This window comes from Anomaloglossus baeobatrachus, chromosome 1 (assembly GCF_048569485.1).
Source record: "Anomaloglossus baeobatrachus isolate aAnoBae1 chromosome 1, aAnoBae1.hap1, whole genome shotgun sequence".
Lineage (NCBI taxonomy): Eukaryota > Metazoa > Chordata > Amphibia > Anura > Aromobatidae > Anomaloglossus > Anomaloglossus baeobatrachus.
In genome coordinates, this window is record NC_134353.1 from 66,499,814 (window position 1) to 66,520,958 (window position 21,145).

A 21,145-nucleotide genomic window follows, 5' to 3' on the forward strand; every position below is an offset into this window, starting at 1 on the left:
AGAGAGCCCAGCCCCCCCCCCGTGCAAGAGAGCCCAGCCCCCCCCGTGCAAGAGAGCCCAGCCCCCCCCGTGCAAGAGAGCCCAGCCCCCCCCGTGCAAGAGAGCCCAGCCCCCCCCGTGCAAGAGAGCCCAGCCCCCCCCGTGCAAGAGAGCCCAGCCCCCCCCGTGCAAGAGAGCCCAGCCCCCCCCGTGCAAGAGAGCCCAGCCCCCCCCGTGCAAGAGAGCCCAGCCCCCCCCGTGCAAGAGAGCCCAGCCCCCCCCGTGCAAGAGAGCCCAGCCCCCCCCGTGCAAGAGAGCCCAGCCCCCCCCGTGCAAGAGAGCCCAGCCCCCCCCGTGCAAGAGAGCCCAGCCCCCCCCGTGCAAGAGAGCCCAGCCCCCGTGCAAGAGAGCCCAGCCCCCGTGCAAGAGAGCCCAGCCCCCGTGCAAGAGAGCCCAGCCCCCGTGCAAGAGAGCCCAGCCCCCGTGCAAGAGAGCCCAGCCCCGTAAGCTTGCAGCGTTGGGGATCTGGGATCAAATCCCACCAAGGACAACATCTGCAATGACTCTGCATGTTTCCCCGGTGTTTGAGTGGGTTTCCTACAGGTTCTATGGTTTCCTCCCATATGATTAGGGAATGTAGATTGTGAGCCCCAATAAGGCAAGTGATGATGATGATGATTATGTCTGTAAAAGCGCTGTGGAATTAATGGCGCCACACGAGTAAAATAAATATAGGGGGCAAAAAAAAAAAACAGAAATGGGCAACGTTACCACTTTGCTGAAGTTATACTGGGACATCAGAGAGCGGGGGTCTTTCGTTAATACTCACTTAAAATGATTGATCTCAGTTTCGGTCTGTGCGTTCAGGCTATTGATTGCCTTCAGGGGCAGATTTGTCTTCACCCATGACGCAGCGTCCTCTGCGCTATCAATCACTAGAAGCTCCGAGAACTTCCCGTGGAGTTTAAATGGAGGAACCACAACATAATCTGTAGAGATAAAACGCATTGTGAGACTGTACACAAAACAAAACGCCCATCTAGACCCCCACAGGGGGAAGGGGAGGCCATGAGGCAGCGTGCCATCTAGTCACAGAAGCGTGCAACCTTCAGCTGCTGAAGCTACATGTTAGTGCCGGGTGGAGGAAAGGTTCAGGTCCTTGTGATCCAAAACATGGAGATAACTAAGGAGGCCCCCAGATAATTCCACAATGCACCCAGTCTGAGTGCAGGGGCGACTTATATATACCCAAACGTATAGTTAGCAAATAATCTATAATCTGTGCAGTAGTCTCAACGCTTGTAAGCCCAGTGCCCAATAAAAGCAAGCGGCAATGTGAGTCATTACTCTAATGAATGGCATCTACATGGGATGCTCACGTTAGTTCCTCCTTGCAGGCACCAATTCTGCTTGTACAGACCCAGCAAAGATAAAGTCTTAAAGGGAACCTGACACCAGATTTGGTGACTATAAGCTGTGGCCACCACCAGTATTCGCTTATATACATCATTCTAGAATACAGTGGAACCTTGGTTAAGGCCTAAGCCACACGGCGAGAAAAACAGTGCGAGTGGAGTGCGATAAAACATCGCATTCCCCTCGGACCAATTCTAGCCTGTGTGTCAGCGCACATGAGCGATTATTTTCTCAGCCCTAATCGCGCCGAGAAAACAATCGCAGCATTCTGCGATTGTAATGCGAGACTCTTTCTCTCGCACCCATTCAAGTGAATGGGGCGAGAGAAAAGTAGGATTTTTGTGTACTCACCGTAAAATCTCTTTCTCTGAGTCTTCATTGGGGGACACAGGACCATGGGTTATGCTGCTGTCACTAGGAGGCTGACACTAAGTAAACATAAAAAAGTTAGCTCCTCCCTAGCAGCATACACCCCGAGCCGGAGGCGGGCTCAGATCAGTTGGTGCACAAGCAGTAGGAGGAGTACCAGAATCACCATACATAAACACAAGTTGTAACTAAAACAATGCAGCCGTGCAAACAAGAGGTCTATGAACATAAGACCACTGAAAAAATAGCAGGCAAATGCAATTGAATCAACCAAAAAACCAAGCAGGGTGGGTGCTGTGTCCCCCAATGAAGACTCAGAGAAAGAGATTTTACGGTGAGTACACAAAAATCCTACTTTCTCTATCGTTTCATTGGGGGACACAGGACCATGGGACGTCCAAAAGCAGTCCCTGGGTGGGAATACCGAAAAACCCGCAGAGGCAGACAACAACAACCTCCCTCGGCGGGCTTGCACTATAATTGAATGCTGCCACCCTATTACAGGTGCGCAACTGCTGCCTGCAAGACCTTTCTCCCAAAAATAGCATCTGCCGATGCTTGGGTGTGAACGTGGTAGAACCTAGTAAAGGTGTGCAGGTTAGACCAGGTGGCGGCCTTGCAGACCTGGTCGGCCGACGCCTGATGCCTAATCGCCCAAGAGGCGCCCACTGCGCGGGTAGAGTGCGCCTTTACCCCCCGCGGCGGAGACTTGTCCCGAATCCGGTAGGCCTCTGATATGGCGGAACGGATCCATCTGGCAATTGTGGCCTTGGATGCCGATTCACCCTTCTTGGGACCAGAAGGGAGAACAAACAGACCATCTGACTTACGGAACGGCGCGGTCCTGGAGACATAAATTCTAAGTGCACGCACTAGGTCCAGGGTGTGCAAGGACCTCTCCAAGCTGTGAGAGGGGCCAGGACAGAAGGATGGAAGGATGATTTCCTCGTTAAGATGGAACGGGGAGACCACCTTTGGGAGAAAAGCGGGATCTGGACGGAGAACCGCTTTGTCCTGGTGAAAAATCAAAAGAAGGGAATTTTGTTACTTACCGTAAATTCCTTTTCTTCTAGCTCTTATTGGGAGACCCAGACGATTGGGGTATAGCTACTGCCCTCTGGAGGCCACACAAAGCACTACATTAAAAGTGCAAGGCCCCTCCCCCTCTGGCTATACCCCCCCCGTGGTATCACGGGTTCTCCAGTTTTAGTGCCAAAGCAAGAAGGAGGAAGCCAATAACTGGTTTAAACAAATTAACTCCGAATAACATCGGAGAACTGAAAAACCGTTCAACATGAACAACATGTGTACCCGCAAACAACAAAAAAACATCCCGAAGGACAACAGGGCGGGTGCTGGGTCTCCCAATAAGAGCTAGAAGAAAAGGAATTTACGGTAAGTAACAAAATTCCCTTCTTCTTCAGCGCTCTATTGGGAGACCCAGACGATTGGGACGTCCAAAAGCTGTCCCTGGGTGGGTAAAGAAATACCTCATGTTAGAGCTGCAAAACAGCCCTCCCCTACGGGGGTGTCACTGCCGCCTGCAGGACTCTTCTACCTAAGCTGGCATCCGCCGAAGCATAGGTATGCACCTGATAATGCTTGGTGAAAGTGTGCAGACTGGACCAGGTAGCTGCCTGGCACACCTGTTGAGCCGAAGCCTGGTGACGTAATGCCCAGGACGCACCCACGGCTCTGGTTGAGTGGGCTTTTAGCCCTGAAGGAACCGGAAGCCCCGCAGAACGGTAGGCCTCTAGAATTGGTTCTTTGATCCATCGAGCCAGGGTGGCTTTAGAAGCCTGCAACCCCTTGCGCGGACCAGCGACAAGGACAAAAAGTGCATCGGCACGGCGCATGGGCGCCGTGCGGGAAATGTAGATTCTGAGCGCTCTCACCAGATCTAGCAAACGTAAGTCCTTTTCATACCGGTGAACCGGATGAGGACAAAAAGAAGGCAAGGATATATCCTGATTAAGATGAAAAGAGGATACGACCTTAGGGAGAAACTCCGGAATAGGGCGCAGCACTACCTTGTCCTGGTGGAACACCAGGAAGGGAGCCTTGGATGACAGAGCTGCCAGCTCAGACACTCGCCGAAGCGATGTGATCGCAACAAGAAAAGCCACTTTCTGTGACAGCCGAGAAAAGGAAACTTCCTTCAGAGGCTCGAAGGGCGGCTTCTGGAGAGCAACTAGTACCCTGTTCAGATCCCATGGATCTAACGGCCGCTTGTACGGGGGCACAATATGACAGACCCCCTGCAGGAACGTGCGCACCTTAGAAAGACGTGCTAGACGCTTCTGAAAAAACACGGATAGTGCCGAAACTTGCCCTTTAAGGGAGCTGAGCGACAAGCCCTTTTCTAACCCCGATTGCAGGAAGGAAAGAAACTTGGGCAATGCAAATGGCCAGGGAGACACTCCCTGAGCAGAGCACCAGGATAAGAAAATCTTCCACGTTCTGTGGTAGATCTTAGCCGAATTCGACTTTCTAGCTTGTCTCATTGTGGCAACGACTCCTTGAGATAATCCTGCAGATGCTAGGATCCAGGACTCAATGGCCACACAGTCAGGTTCAGGGCCGCAGAATTCTGATGGAAAAACGGCCCTTGGGACAGTAAGTCTGGTCGGTCTGGCAGTGACCACGGTCGACCGATCGTGAGATGCCACAGATCCGGATACCACGACCTCCTCGGCCAGTCTGGAGCGACGAGTATGATGCGGCTGCACTCGGATCTGATCTTGCGTAGCACTCTGGGCAAGAGCGCCAGAGGCGGAAACACGTATGGGAGCTGAAACTGCGACCAATCTTGAACCAAGGCGTCTGCCGCCAGAGCTCTTTGATCGCGCGACCTCGCCATGAATGCCGGGACCTTGTTGTTGTGCCGGGATGCCATTAGGTCGACGTCCGGCACTCCCCAGCGGCGACAGATTTCCTGAAACACGTCCGGGTGAAGGGACCATTCCCCTGCGTCCATGCCCTGGCGACTGAGGAAGTCTGCTTCCCAGTTTTCTACGCCTGGGATGTGAACCGCGGATATGGTGGATGCTCTGTCCTCCACCCACATTAGAATGCGCCGGACTTCTTGGAAGGCTTGCCGACTGCGCGTCCCTCCTTGGTGGTTGATGTATGCCACCGCTGTGGAGTTGTCCGATTGGATTCGGATCTGCTTTCCTTCCAGCCACTGTTGGAAGGCCAGTAGAGCAAGATACGCTGCTCTGATCTCCAGAACATTGATCTGAAGGGTGGACTCCTGCGGAGTCCACGTCCCCTGAGCCCTGTGGTGGAGAAATACTGCTCCCCACCCTGACAGACTCGCATCTGTCGTGACTACTGCCCAGGATGGGGGCAGGAAGGATCTTCCCTGAGACAATGAGGTGGGAAGGAGCCACCATTGTAGGGAGTCCTTGGCCGTCTGGGAAAGCGAGACTTTCCTGTCCAGGGACGTTGACTTCCCGTCCCATTGGCGGAGAATGTCCCATTGAAGTGGGCGCAGATGAAACTGCGCAAAGGGAACTGCTTCCATGGCTGCCACCATCTTCCCTAGGAAATGCATGAGGCGCCGCAAGGGATGCAACTGGCCCTGCAGAAGAGATTGCACCCCTGTCTGTAGTGACCGCTGCTTGTTCAGCGGAAGCTTCACTATCGCTGCTAGAGTATGAAACTCCATGCCAAGATACGTTAGTGATTGAGTCGGTGATAGGATCGACTTTGGAAAGTTGATGATCCATCCGAAAGACTGTAGGGTCTCCAGCGTAGCATTCAGGCTGCGCTGACATGCCTCTTGAGAGGGAGCTTTGACCAATAAATCGTCTAGGTAAGGGATCACCGAGTGTCCCTGAGAGTGCAAGACTGCTACCACCGCCGCCATGACCTTGGTGAAGACCCGTGGGGCTGTCGCCAGACCAAATGGCAGAGCTACGAACTGAAAATGGTCGTCTCCTATCACAAAACGTAGAAAACGTTGATGTTCTGTAGCAATTGGCACGTGGAGATAAGCATCTTTGATGTCTATTGAGGCAAGGAAGTCTCCTCTGGACATTGAGGCAATGACAGAACGCAGGGTTTCCATCCGGAACTTCCTGGCGTGCACATGTTTGTTGAGCCGTTTTAGGTCCAGAACAGGACGGAACGAGCCGTCCTTTTTTGGAACCACAAAGAGATTGGAGTAAAACCCTTGCCCTTGTTCCTGAGGAGGGACTGGGATCACCACTCCTTCCGCTCTTAGGGAGTCCACCGCCTGCAGCAGAGCATCTGCTCGGTCTGGATGTGGGGAGGTTCTGAAGAACCGAGCTGGAGGACGAGAATTGAACTCGATTCTGTACCCGCGAGACAAAATGTCCGTCACCCACCGGTCTTTGACCTGTGACATCCAAATGCCGGAAAAGCGGGAGAGCCTGCCCCCGACCGGCGATGCGGAGGGAGGGGGCTGGAAGTCATGAGGTAGCCGCTTTGGAAGTGGTACCTCCATTTGCTTTCTTGGGGCGCGTGTGAGCCCGCCACGAATCTGAGTTTCTTTGCATCCTCTGAGTCCCTTTGGACGAGGTAAACGGTGTCTTGCCCGAACCTCGAAAGGACTGAAACCTCTGCTGCCACTTTTTCTGCTGAGGTTTGGTTGTTCTGGGTTGTGGTAAAGAGGAGTCTTTACCCTTAGACTGCTTAATGATATCAGCCAATGGCTCGCCAAACAGTCTATCTCTAGATAAAGGCAAACTGGTTAAACATTTTTTGGAACCAGCATCTGCTTTCCAGTCCTTTAACCACAAGGCTCTGCGCAAAACTACCGAATTGGCGGACGCCATTGAGGTGCGACTGGTAGATTCTAGGACCGCATTGATAGCGTAAGACGCAAACGCCGACATCTGCGTGGTAAGGTGCGCCACTTGCGGCACTGCTGGATGTATGATAGCATCCACTTTTGCTAAGCCAGCTGAAATAGCCTGGAGTGCCCATACGGCTGCGAATGCCGGAGCAAACGACGCGCCGATAGCTTCATAGACAGATTTTAACCAAAGGTCCATCTGTCTGTCATTGGCATCTTTAAGTGAAGCGCCATCCTCCACTGCAACTATGGACCTAGCTGCGAGTTTGGAAATCGGGGGGTCTACCTTTGGACACTGGGTCCAGCGCTTGACCACATCAGGGGGGAAAGGATAACGTGTATCCTTAGAACGTTTAGAGAAACGTCTTTCTGGGTGAGCGTCGTGCTTCTGGATTGATTCTCTGAAGTCAGCGTGATCCAACAAAGCACTCAATTTACGCTTGGGATAAAGGAAACGAAACTTCTCCTGCTCCGCAGCCGCCTCTTCTGCTGAAGGGGCTGGGGGAGAAATATCCAACAGCCTATTGATGGCTGAGATAAGGTCGTTTACCATGGCATCCCCATCAGGGGTATCCAGGTTGAGAGGGGTTCCAGGAATGGATTCCTGATCACTCTCATCAGACACATCACAGGGAGACTGATTGCGCTGAGACCCTGAGCAGTGTGATGACGTCGAGGGTCTTTCCCAGCGAGCTCGCTTAGGGTGGCTGGGGCTATCATCTGAGTCATAATCCTCGGCCTGTGAAGCCGGGGACCCCCCTGTGGGCTGGATTAATTCCAAGTGAGGGGGACCTGAGGACAGAGGCCTCGCCGTGCCCAAAGACTGAGCCCCATGCATAGATTGCAAGGTTTCAAGGATTTTTGCCATAGACACAGACATATTATCCGCAAAAACTGCAAAGTCTGTCCCTGTCACCGGGGCAGAACTTACAAGCGTCTCAGCCTGGGTCACTACCTCTCCTGACTCCGGCTGGCGAAGCAGCACCGGGTCGGAGCATTGCACACAATGGGGGTCATCGGAGCCTGCTGGTAGATTAGCCCCACATGCAGCACACGCAGTATACACAGCCCTAGCCTTGGCAGCCTTGCGTTTTGAGGATGGCATGTTGTTGCTTCCACAGAGGGATCTGGGAGATGCAGCCAGAAGCGACCTCACAGTGCAAGAAATACAATATCTCTATATCCTACACAGTACACCGATACACCGTGAGGCACTAGAGGGACCAGCACAGAAAAATCGCTTACCGCCCGCTTAAAAAGCGGGTGTGTGGTCGCCAGATAGCCCCTAGTCCAGGTCTCCCAGAGCCTTGCGTCCTTCCTCCAGCCAGACTGCATGTAATGGCTGCCGGCGTCCTGAGAGAGAAGGGGGGCGGGCCCTGGGCGTTCCTGGCTAAGAGCGGGAAGCCTGCTTCCCTCTGTGCCTAGTGTGAGGGCTGGAGCATGTAAATCAGGCTCCAGCCCTCGTCGCTGCTAGCGAACAGCGTCTCTCCCCTACCCTGAATGACAGGGTGGGGGCGGGAACGAATCGGAGCTGCCGGCGTCCTAGGCCCAAAAAGCCGGGGACTCAATTTATAACCGCCGCCGCCGTAAAAGCGCGGACGGCGGATCCCCGGCGCACCACAAGTCACAGCAGCGCCGCCCGGTCCAGAGGGGGTCGGCGCTGCGTTCCCATACACAAAAAATCCCCCAGTAATCTGTAGGGACACTAACTCCAACGTTGCGGTCCCCGGCGCACTACAACACCCAGCCAGCCCGGAGTGTGTCTGTGCCTGCCGGGGACACAGAGTACCTGTATGATGCAGGGCCTGTCCCTGATCGTACTCCTGCTCCGTCTCCATCAGGTTCTAATGGGTCTGTGGATGGAGCCCGGCGTCAGAGCTGAGAGGCCGGCAGGATCCCACTTCCACAGAGCCCTACCAGGGGATGTGGAAGGAAAACAGCATGTCAGGCTCCAGCCCTGTACCAGCAATAGGTACCTCAACCTTACAACACCATCCAGGGGTGAGAAGGGAGCATGCTGGGGACACTATATGTGTCCTCTTTTCTTCCATCCGAAATAGTCAGCAGCTACTGCTGACTAAAATCTGTGGAGCTATGCGTGGATGTCTGACCTCCTTCGCACACAAAGCTAAAACTGGAGAACCCGTGATACCACGGGGGGGGTATAGCCAGAGGGGGAGGGGCCTTGCACTTTTAATGTAGTGCTTTGTGTGGCCTCCAGAGGGCAGTAGCTATACCCCAATCGTCTGGGTCTCCCAATAGAGCGCTGAAGAAAGGGGGAACGACAAGAGAGAGCTGCCAGCTCTGACGTCCTGCGAATAGAAGTGATGGCAACAAGAAACACCACCTTCCAAGACAGGTGAGACAGGGAAGATTCTCGCAAGGGCTCGAATGGGGAGCCCTGAAGTGACCCTAGGACTAGATTAAGGTCCCACGGTTCTAGAGGCCGACGGTACGGCGGTGCCAGGTGGGCTACTCCCTGGATGAAGGTCTTAACCTGTGAACGAGCGGCCAGTGGCTTCTGAAACAGGATTGATAACGCCGATATCTGGCCCTTTAGTGTTGCGAGCGAGAGACCCGCATCTAGGCCTGACTGCAAGGATGCCAACAGGGAAGGAAGGGAGAAGGCGAGAGGAGAAGAAATATTCTGCTCTTCACACCACCTGAAGAAAACTTTCCACGTGCGGTGGTAAATCTTTGATGAAGATGGCTTCCTGGCCCTAATCATTGTCTGAATCACTCTTGAGGAAAAACCAGCCTTAGCTAGAACCCAGGATTCAATGGCCAGGCCGTCAAATTTAGGACCTGTGAGTTCTGATGGAAGAGAGGCCCCTGCTGCAGGAGATCTGGACGGTCTGGAAGGCGCCACGGAGCGTCTGCGAGGAGCTGAGTTAGTTCCGCGAACCATGCTCGCCTGGGCCAGTCCGGAGCCACTAGGATGACCGGTATCCCTTCCGCCTTGATCTTCTTGAGGACCCTCGGAATTAGAGGGAGCGGAGGGAAGATGTACGGGAGACTGAACTGGCTCCATGACAGGGTGAGGGCGTCGACTCCTAAAGCCAAGCGGTCGCGGCACCGCGCTACAAAGTGCGGAACTTGACGGTTGAACCGGGAGGCCATTAGGTCCACATCCGGAACTCCCCATCTGTCGCAGATCTGGTTGAAGACTTCCCGGTTGAGGGACCATTCTCCGGAGGCGAGGCCTTCCCTGCTGAGGAAGTCCGCCGCCCAATTGTCCACGCCTGGGATGTGTACCGCTGAGATCAGGGAGTGATGGCACTCGGCCCAGTGCAATATCTTCTTGACTTCTCGCATCGCCCCGACACTTCTTGTGCCGCCTTGGTGGTTGATGTACGCCACCGCCGTCGCATTGTCCGACTGGATCCTGACCGGGCAACCCTGTACTAGGTGCCGAAACTGCTGCAAGGCTAGCCGGATGGCTCTTATCTCCAAAATGTTGATCTGGAGACAACTCTCTCTCGGTGACCATCGGCCCTGCGCTGTGTGATGTCGAAACACTGCTCCCCAGCCCTGGAGACTGGCGTCGGTGGTCACTATCTTCCAGTGGAGCGGGAGGAAAGACCTCCCTGATGCGAGGTTGCGCTGATTGAGCCACCAACGGAGGGAGTTGCGGGTCTCCGGCGAAAGATGAAACCTGCGGTCCAGAGAAAAGGGAGATCTGTCCCACTTCTTCAGCAAGGCCAGCTGGAGTGGCCGGAGATGGAACTGTGCAAAGGGTACCGCTTCCATCGCCGCCACCATACGACCGAGGACTCGCATGCCGAACCTGATGGACACTTGGCGCTGACGCCGAAGAGCGCGGAGTCCTCGTTGTAGGGAGGAGATCTTCTCCTGTGTGAGGAAAACTCGCCCTTGGATGGTATCGAATACCATGCCTAAAAAGGTGATCCGACGGGCCGGGATCAGAGAGGACTTCTTCCGATTTATCAGCCACCCTAACCGTGAAAGGGTGTCGATCGTGACCTGAACCCCGAGACGACAGTCCTCGAAAGAAGAGCCCTTTATCAACATATCGTCCAAGTACGGGATGACCATGACACCCCTGGCATGCAGGACGGACATGGCAGCAGCCATGATCTTCGTAAAGACCCTGGGTGCGGATGCGAGGCCGAAGGGAAGAGCTGTGAACTGGAAGTGATCTTCCGCTATCGCAAAACGGAGGAACTGTTGGTGAGAGGTGGCTATCGGGACGTGAAGATAGGCGTCTTGAATATCCAGCGATGCCAGGAATTCGCCTACCTCCATGGACGCGATGACGGACCGGAGTGACTCCATTCGAAACGGCCGAGGTCTCACCGACCTGTTCAGAAGCTTTAGGTCGAGGACGGGACGGACAGAGCCGTCCTTTTTGGGGACCACGAAAAGGTTGGAATAGAACCCCTTGAAACGCTCTGCGGGAGGGACTGGTACCACGACTCCGGTTCGGAGGAGGGAGTCTATGGAGTGAAAGAACGCGCGAGCCCGCGCGGTAGACTCGGGAGGGCGAGATAGGAAAAAACGTCTCGGTGGCTTTGCCTCGAATTCTATTTTGTAGCCTGATGTGATGATCTCTCTGACCCAGGCATCGGCGGTCAGGGGGATCCACACATGCTGAAAACGAGACAGGCGCCCTCCCACAAGTCTGGCGCTGTTGCGCGCCGACCGCGAGTCACTTGGAGGAACGACGGCGGTAACCAGAAGAGGATCTCGTGGACTGGCGGGGGCGTGAACGCCAGGCGGGATTGGTCTTGAATGACGGGGTCTTCCTGTCTCTCGGAGGAGAGCGGCTTTTCCGCGGCTGGGGATTGGAGCTGAAGCTGCGAAAGGACCGGAAACGAGCGGTGGAGCGCCGATTCTGGAAGCGCTTGGGGCGCAATTGGGGGAGAGATGTACTCTTTCCTCCCGTTGCATCGGAGATCAGCTGGTCCAGCCTATCTCCGAAGAGACGCTCCCCTAGGAAGGGCAGGGAAGTTAGTGACTTCTTAGAGGCCGCATCCGCGTTCCAGGAGCGGAGCCAAAGGGCTCGACGGATGGCCACATTGTTGCTGGCGGCCTGGGTCGCGCAACTTGCAGACGCCAGGGCTGCATTGAGCAAGTACTCACCCGCGAGGGAAATCTGCGAGGCGATGGGAACCAGGTCCGGATTGGTAGGAATGGCGCGGAGACCACCGCGTAGCGTGTCCGCCCAGGACATCAGGGCCTTCGCCACCCAAACCGAGGCGAAGGCCGGAGAGAGGGATGAGCCCGCTGCCTCGAAGGCGGAACGGGCCAACCTGTCAATAGTACGGTCCGTAGGATCTTTGAGAGACGTACCGTTAGTGAGTGGAAGGACTGTGTGAGAAGACAGGCGGGAGACTGGGGGGTCAACCACAGGGGAACCTGCCCAATCCTTTCGAAGACCCTCAGGAAAGGGATAATGCAAATCGATGGACTTACCGCTGGTAAATACCCTGTCCGGCTGTTGCCTGTGGCTGCGCAGTAACTCAGCGAATTCTGGATGTCCGCTGAATGTGTTCTGGGCCCGCTTCACCCGCTTAAAGGAGACCTGGGTGCTCTGGGAGGAGACTGGGTCCACCTGTACCTTCAAGGTCTGGTTTACTGCTTCTATCAGGCTATTTACCATGTGCCGAATATCGGCCGCCTGCTCTGAGTCCTGTAGGGGTACCGCATCGGAATCATCCTCGGAGCAGTCAGAAGCCTCCCTGGAGGACTGACGGTCTGGACCTGGGGATGAAGGTGAAACCTGGGAAGAGTCTGAGGACGAGACCCGGCGGGTCCGTTTCTGAGCAGCAGAGGAGGACCCTGCAACGGGGCTCACCTGCTCCGGGGGCAATTGCGCCGGGTCTGCGGGAATCTGGGCGAGCGTCGGCAGCAGGCGTAGAGCTTGCGCGATGGTCCGAGAAGCCTCAGAGAGGGAATCTACGGACTGGGACAGGGACGCTAGCCAGTCGGGGGGGGGCGGGACGCAGGGCCCTGCAGCATATGGCGCTGTGGCGTCTGCGGTATCAGAAGCGTCGGCCGCGGAGTCCTGCGGAGGCTGCGCGTCTGTAGAACAGACGGAGCATAGTGGGGCGTCCTGACCCTGGGAAAATTTGGAGCTGCAGGAGGAGCATGCAAAAAATAGTGCAAAGGGGGCCTGCTTGGATTGGGTGGGCTTAGCCTTAGGCATGGTGCACACAGGTACTCTCCCTGGTGGCTGCTAGGAAGGAGACAGGAGAGGGTTAACTCGTCCCTAAACTCAGAGAATGCTACCTAGTGAGGGCTACTCCTTAGGAGCAGAGCTTACCCAGGTCCTGCGTGCTGCCCACCAGTCCAGAAGTGGAGTCCAGGAATGAGCTGGCCAGAAAACTCAGAACGCCGGCGTGCTGCAGCCTCAGGGGACCAGAGGCAGGCTAAAATGGAGAGGGGACGCTGGAGGAGGCTGGGGGAGGAGCAGGATTCCGGCGCGAAAAGTCTGGAGGATTCACAGCCCCCACCATCTGCCAGGAGGCAGAGCAGTGGGAGGTACAGAGGGAGACGACCGGCGGCCAATAGCATGCAGCGGGGGCGTGGCTAGGACGCAGGAGCGACTAGGCCGAAGCCGGGGACTAAATTTATGGAGGGGGCCGGGGGAAAGAGCAGGGAAGTCGGATCCTACCTGCAATCGGCGGCGCCGGCTCAGCGATGGATGCGGTGCAGGCAGAGCTCCCTGGCCCTGCCTGTGAACAGCGCTGCTCGTCCAGGAAGGCTCCGGGGGAGAGCGTGCTGAAGGCAGGGTAGTAGGCATCATGATGGGGGTAGACAGCCCCCTATCAGGAGAAGGCAGCGTGACAGGGCCCCATCTATCACAAACGCTGCTGAGGTTCCATCCCTGCTGTATTCCCCTGTACGCCCTTTGGGGTGATACCTCAGGGCGAATCAGGGGTGCCCACAAAACAACCTGCCCACACGCGCACCCCCGGGAGTGGTACCACGGGGACGGGCGGGGGAGAGGGCCCCGAAGTCTCAAGCCCCTGCGACCCTGGGGAGCGGTACCCACGGGGCTGCGGAGAATGAGTGAAGCGAATACCTGCAGAGAAGAAGACGACAGGTATGAGAGCGATAAGCGGCGCCGAAATAAAATAAAAAAGCGCAAAAACATACATGGCTGAGGGGGGCCGAGACGGCCCACATCAGCCTCCTACGACACTAAGCTAAAAACTGATCTGAGCCCGCCTCCGGCTCGGGGTGTATGCTGCTAGGGAGGAGCTAACTTTTTTATGTTTACTTAGTGTCAGCCTCCTAGTGACAGCAGCATAACCCATGGTCCTGTGTCCCCCAATGAAACGATAGAGAAAATCGCACTGCACTCGCGGTACACCGGTGTACCGCTAGTGCAGTGCGAGAATGGCAATAGCCGGCTACGTAGGAGAGAGGCAGAGAAATCCCTCCCTCCCCTCCTGAGTGCCGGCCCGCCCCCCGCAGCTGAGGTCTGCTCGCACGAACGGACCTCAGTTGCAAGGACACATGCATGACACTCGGCTCTGCTGTACTGCCAGCATGAGCCGAGTGTCATGCGAGGGGATCGCAGTAATCCCCGTGTGGCCCCAACGAGAACAATCCGTTCTGTGACTTTGCTTGTAAACCAAGTTACTCGTTCAGCAAAGCAAGGTTTCCCATAGAAAATCATTGCAATGCAGACAATTCGTTCCACAACTTGTTAAATGTCCCATCCTGGTCCCCTATTGTGCCGTGCCATTACACACACACACACACACACACATACACACACACATTATATGCTCACCTTACCTTCCGTTCCATCGCCGCTCTCCTGGGACTTGCTGCTCTCCGGTGCGGGCCGTGTATCGGGTTACCATAACGACGAGGGAGGAACTTCCGCGGCCAGAGCGCTGACGTCAAAGGCAGAGCCGCTTGCCTCTGATTGGCCAGCGCGCTGCCTTTGAGTAGCAGTGACAGGAACCAGGAAGTTCCTGCTTCGTCACTATGGATGCCGATGCACAGCCTGTAGTGGAGTGGAGCGGTGAACTACAGGACCCAGGAGGCCGGCGATGAAACGTAAGGTACACTATATTATGTTATATGCTCACCTTACCTCCATTCCATCGCAGGCCTCCTGGTTATTGCAGTTCGCCGCGAGGACGTCGCGATGTACCCGGGAACTACAAGAACCATGAGGCCGGCGGTGGAACGGAAGGTAAGGTGAGCATAATACTGTATGTGTGTGCGTGCGTGTTTGTGCGTGCGCGTGTTTTGTGTGGACAGCAAGTGTGGGTTAGAGTGCGGTGGATATACGGAACCGGAAGTGTGTGCGGTGAGTATTTTACTCGTACAGCAAAGCTTTCACATAAAGCGAGTTACAAATTTACAGAGAGCTTTGCTTGTTAAGCGAAATTATCGTGAAGTGGGTTACTCGTTAAGCGAGGTTCCACTGTACTGTATATAAGTGCCTAGGCCACCCTGTAGGACATACAAATCAATTATACTCAACTAGGGGGCCGTCCGGTCGGTGTCACTGGTCTTCGGTCCGGTGCCTCCTCTCTGCTGCGACTGTCATCCCCCTGATGTTTCCTACGTCATCCACACAAGCCAGCATTGTGGTCCTGCGCAGGCCCACTTTGATCTGCCCTGCTCAGGAGGTGCTGGACTGCAGAGAGTAAACGTCAGACCAGAGAGCAGTGACACCCATCAGACCGAAGTGTTTTTTACATTCTACAACACGGCCTGGGCTCTTATATACAGTATTCTAGAACGCTGTATATAAGAGCGCACTGGTGGTGTCCGCATCTTATAGGGTTCCCTTTAAGGAGAAAGCTTCATTGGAAAAAGTAAATTCACGCTCTTCAAGAAAAAAAAAAAAAAAAAAAAAAGAAATTGCCTCTCTAGTGCTCCCTAGGCCATCAATATCTGAAAGATGGGAGTGCAACAAATAAATAGGGGTTGGACCTGCAGTACCCGGCTGCAGCCACCATATTTGTGTCAGAGCTGCTGTGTTCAGCCAACATCTGATAACTTCTGTCTGCTACTGTTAACAGCTCATCGGCAAGGGTGCCGGGTGTCGTGACACCACAGATTAGATACTGATGGCATATTTTAAAGGATAGGTCATTAATTAAAAAAAAAAAAAAAGTGGCCAACCTCTTTAACGAGACTAACTATCACCAATCTGGGGCTATCCTTATTTTTGTAAAGAGTGGGCAGCCTCAGACTGGTAATTTTTCTAAATAATACTCATTAGCAAAACTAATCAGAAGGATCCCTACCCTCCTCACCTAAAAGACCCGTCTTTCTGGCAAAAGAGAGTGTGCAGAGTGGCACCCTATGACCCTCCTCGATGTTACAGAGCGAGATCTCGCGTGAGTGTCGCATCGGCATCACCCGGCACGGCCGCACGCTCTCCTGATAGGAGCATCTCATCTGCATAGAAATACATGCAGCCGACCTGGCTCCTGTCAGGAGAGTGTGCGGCCGTGCCGGGTGATGCTGATGCGACACTCACACGAGTCACTCGCAAGTGTCCCTCCGGCCTTATAGTGAGATCCTGCTCTTTGCCATCACCAAGCGCAACCGCGTACTTCACTAAGCAGCAACATCAGAATAGTTAGCGCTAGATGTGTGGCAGCAGCACCGGATTAATGCAAAGAGTGGGGTCTCACGATAATACCATGCTGCCCGCATGGGGGTCATTACACACTATTAAGATATATGGGGCAAAAAAAAAAATGCATAAATAGCAGTTGCACAAATGTCTCTTGTACTTTGCAACAATGTACCAGCATGGATTCTGAGCATTGCATTAGACTGGGTTCACCGGTTAGCTGCCACTGAATATAAATCAGAAACGTTCCCATTCAATGACTGTAAACAAATAATTTTAAGAACACTAAGGAAGTGCCAGTATACACCCATCTGACGAGCACGTACCCACAGAACCGGAGCGTGGCGAGGCCAAGTGCAGAATTCCCAGCAGGAAGTTTATTATCTCCGGTATAAACCTCTTGGACAGGGACACGTACTCCAGGAATATACAAGCGATGAACAGTCCCGCAGCAACGTCTTCTAAGGAGGTGACGGGACACTGGAAGAAGCAGAGAACACTGGTCAGTGACATGGATGTGTATATGGGATGGTGTTATGGCCTCAGTACAGGCCTGGCCTCTCACCTTGGTCAGTAGCTGGCTCATCACAGTGACGGCTGGAGTCACCACCGGGTGCCAGAAATCAGACGTAGGGAACAAAAGTCCCGTAATCTTAAAGTACAAGAGCTAAATGAAGAAGACAATGAGGGATATCATTACTATGTGCTCAGCAGACAGCAGGTTAAAAAATAAAAAAAATATATAAAAATAATAATAAAAAAATATATAATAAATAAAAAGTAATAAAAATATAATAATAATAATAATAATAATAATAATAATAATAATAATAATAATAATAATAATATGAAAAAAAAATCAAATAAATAAACAGTACACACCACATGTAATGCCGGATAGGCAGCTCGGCCCTTGGATTCAATAGCTTTATCCACGGTGCAAGCAATATCCCGCAACGCATCCCTTACACAATTTGCTGCAACTTCTGGAAACATCTGGCAGAGCTTGTATAAAGGTCTATAGAAGAAGAGATAAAATAGATGGATGGTTTAGGATTAATTACTACCATAGCACAAAAATTCACCTTAGTCTTCATATACCAGATCTACTATTCCCAGTAGCCGGAATGCATCCCCTCCAATGACATTACCAACAACCCCAACCAAGGGGACAAGGTGCACAAATCTCCAAAATTATTAAATGAATTACTTTATTAATAGAATCCTAAAATAGACATACAATTTTAAAAAAAAATCCACTTTCCCCTGATGAGGGAAGGTAGAAACGCGCGTTGGGACTGAGACAAGCATACCAACATATGGACTAGTAAACTTTAATATATCTACAGTTGCCGTGGGTAAAATTAGTTTTACACCTTGTAAAAACCTTGTCCCAGTGGGGTTGTTGGTAATGTCATAGTACACAAATGAAGCGTACTAATTAAAATTCCAGTACCCACCCTAAAAATCAGCATTAAAAAAAAAAAAAAAAAAAAAAAAAAAAAAAAAGAAAGGTTATTCCCATCTCAGAGACTGATATTGTCGGATAGTGTGTGTAGAAATAAGCACTTTTGCAATTTACTGCTTATTAAAATTTTCATCTGTTCCCGAGATATTAACATTTTTTTTTTGTTTACAGCTGGTTGCCTAGGAGACCGACCACCACTGCTGTCTAAATTGTACTGTGAAGACGCTGGCCAGGATTAGACAGTAGTAGTGCGCTCCAACCAACCTAGGCAGCTTCAAAACAGTGCTTACAAGCTCATTAGGAAAAAAAGCTTGTAAGCACTGCGCATGCTCTGCTGACTCACAGTGGTAATCGGTCTCCAAGGCAACAAGATGTAAACCGTGTTAATATGGTGAAAATTTAAAAAACAAAACCGTAAATTCTTTGCATTTACAAGCACTGTAGAAATAACATCCATATATGAGGATGGGAATAACCCTTTAAAGGATATGGACCTATTTTTAAGCAATTTTATTCTATTTTTACCTTAAATGCATGTATTTTAGGCTAAAATTCACTTGGATTCCATTAGAAATTTTGCTCTGTTTTGTATTTTATTACTGTAGACAGAAGGAGTTAACTGAGAATCCATCAGTGAGCTCATTCTGAAAGTATCTGATTCAGGATTATATGAAAGTTCAACTTGTTTCAATGTTGTTTGTGGTCATAAATCAGCTAAGAAAAGATCAGTAAGACACAGATAAACGTTACAAAGTTACAAACCGTCATCCTGATGAGCTCACTCATCGATTAACTCATTCTGCAGCTAGCCTTAGACAGATGCTATAAAAGGCAAATTATGCTACATTTTTAATGAAACCTGAATGCCAAATTTTTTTAAGCCCACAATATATGTAGGTATAAAAAAAAAAAAAAATGCCCTCAAGAAGCCCAGATCTCTTAAATTAAATCTTCTGCTTTAGAATGATTGAGTGTTCTCCCCATCTATTCATTCTTGCTACAATCTTTTCTACCACTAGGGGCAGTATACGTCCTCACTCGCTCCGGTCAATATTTGGAGTAATAAGTGCAATACTTACATGATCATCTTGTCAACCGTGTGAAGATCGGGGTTTTCCTGCTCTGCCAGGTCCGTAATATAATCCAGGAGAAAACCAAACAGTTTCTGGGAAAGGATAGAATAAAAAAAGTTTAATATGCTGTAAATATTAAAAACATGCAGCGTTTTAGTGTTAGCGCAAGCGTAGCTCAAAAAGTACACCGCACACAACTTATCCAAAGAGAAAACTGTACGGCTTACATACAGAACAGTTTATTCTGTGCACTAGGGGTCGTCCACGTTTTTTGGGGAGGGGGGTAGTAGGGGACTTTTTTTTTTAACTCAAATGCATGTGTTTGGTGCTAAAATTTTAGATGTTGGGTTTCATTACAAAGAAGATTTTGGGTACTCCCCGTAATTTCTCAGACATAGGAAGCCCTGTGTGTGAAAGCAGTAGGAGACGCAACCGAAAATAAAATACAGACTGTGCAAACAGGGGTATTTAAAAAAGGTGGGTGCTGTGTGTCCCCCAACAAAGGCTCAGAGAAAGCAATTTTATGGCAAGTACCTAAAATCTTCTCTCTATTGCTTCACTGAGAGACACAGGAAACCATGAGACAAGCCAAAGCAGTCTTCAAGGGTGGGAAGAGAATGGACTAGATAAATGTGAGATCAGAGGCGGGAATCTCAGATCGGAAACCGGCCACTGTAATATGATGAAATACCCTTTCTGCCCAGACCCGAAACAGCCAGAAAGGGTTAGGTGAACACTCTATAGAACTTGGAAAGGGAGGAATAGGTAACTAGAACAGCGCTGCAGCCAATTGTTGCCCGAATAGCCTCGTGTTTGTACCGTTTATTCAAGAAGAGCACAAGCTGCAGCACGGTCGTCTTGAAGTCAGCGTTGCAGCCAATCAGTGACCCAATTGCCTTGTGCCGTATACTCCGAGCAGAGCCACAGAGCTCAATGATTGGCTGCAGCACTGTTGTCTTGACTTCAGCGCTGCAGACAATAACAGACATCAGGAGCAACAATGGAGACTCAGCCCTGGTGAAGCAGTTTGGGTTTGTTTTTGTTTTTTTAAAAAATGAAGAAGATACTGGAGCAGGGAAACAGGGGTTTACCAAAACCGAAAAATCCCTGTAAAAAAAAAAAAAAAAAAAAAAAAAAAAAAAGGTATGTTTTCATATTCCGAGTTTTTCAAGGCAGTTTTTTGCCACAGAACTTAAAAAATAAACTAGTTGCCGAGTTACCAAATAAAGAAAAAAAAAAAAATCTATAATGTTTCTCATTTAACTCTCAACCGCCAAAGTACAGATGCTCCGCTAGGTCATTTTTGGTTTTAAGGCCATGTGCGCACATTGCGTTCCGCCGTGACAAATATTCCGCAGCGTTTTGCATGCATTGTGAATGCAGAATTCATGCGTTCTGGATGCTTGGGAAAAGCATCCAAAACGCACAAAAGTAGTGACATGTTGCTTTTTAGAACGCAGCGATTCAGCCACAAATTTCAGCAGCCAAAACGCTGCGTTCTAAAACGCAACGTGCGCATGGAATTTGTACAAGTTACATAGACTTTGCTGCGGACGCAGAACGCATTCGTTTACGCTGCAGTTTAAAACGCTGCGTAAACGCATGCACAGCGCACACGTGCGCACATGGCCTAATTATCCTGCAGCCAAGATGTGCTGAACACGTATCTAACCGCTGCAGGCAATCCCTGGTAGCACAGGTAGCATATGTGAAGGTCACCATCTCTGCATTGATGAGGAGTGGGTACTTCAAGTATCACCACTGCAGATAAGAACCGAGGCAGCTCCGCAGCATGGCTGAGGGATTTATCATGTAATTAGGAGTTACTTTTTCACACAGTCTTCATTTTTTAACACTAGAAGTCCCAAGAATTTCGAGGTCCATAGGGTTTCAATGGTAGAAATGTTAAATGACCCCTCTCTGGGACTTCTAGTGTTAAATATCCCGGACAACCCCTTTACGATCCGTGCATTGATTTGTGCCTGTCACCTCCAGCTTCGCCTTGTTCCCCTGCGACAGACTTGGATGGTTGCACTTCTGAATTCTCTCCAGGATGATGAGCTGCTGATCGCTCGGCTTCTCACTCAGAAGAGACAGGAAATCTTCATACGACTCCGGGACTAAAAACACAAAAGTAGAAGGCGGAGATTTTATTATAAGCCTTGCAATAGAGGAGAAATCGCACGGATTTTATACATCTTGAGGGAGTTTTAAATGGATCGTCTTGGCATTACGTGACAAGGAGATTGGAAGGAAACTTGTGCACATTGGGTGGTGCAGGTGCTGAGCCAATAGTCTGACATGGGGTCACCCCCCCAGGTCCAATTTAATTATTAAAGACCTTGTCCACTACTTTTACATTGACGGCCTATCCTTAGGATAGGTCATCGATATCTGATCAGCCAGCAGCCGCTTCTATCAGTTGTTCTGGGGCCCAGCAG

The 21,145-nt window shown here is 51.6% G+C and overlaps 1 protein-coding gene across 1 annotated transcript in view; it reads right to left on the bottom strand.

Moving 5' to 3' along the window:
* NOP14 (NOP14 nucleolar protein) overlaps positions 1-21,145 on the bottom strand; it is a 123,494-nt gene that overhangs the window by 22,505 nt on the left and 79,844 nt on the right. The window contains exons 9-14 of the mRNA XM_075346834.1: positions 20,694-20,824; positions 18,711-18,796; positions 17,046-17,181; positions 16,729-16,830; positions 16,490-16,643; positions 809-968 (exon numbers count right to left, since the gene is read on the bottom strand). Coding sequence (XP_075202949.1) covers positions 809-968; positions 16,490-16,643; positions 16,729-16,830; positions 17,046-17,181; positions 18,711-18,796; positions 20,694-20,824 — 769 coding nt within the window. The remainder of the gene's footprint in view (positions 1-808; positions 969-16,489; positions 16,644-16,728; positions 16,831-17,045; positions 17,182-18,710; positions 18,797-20,693; positions 20,825-21,145) is intronic.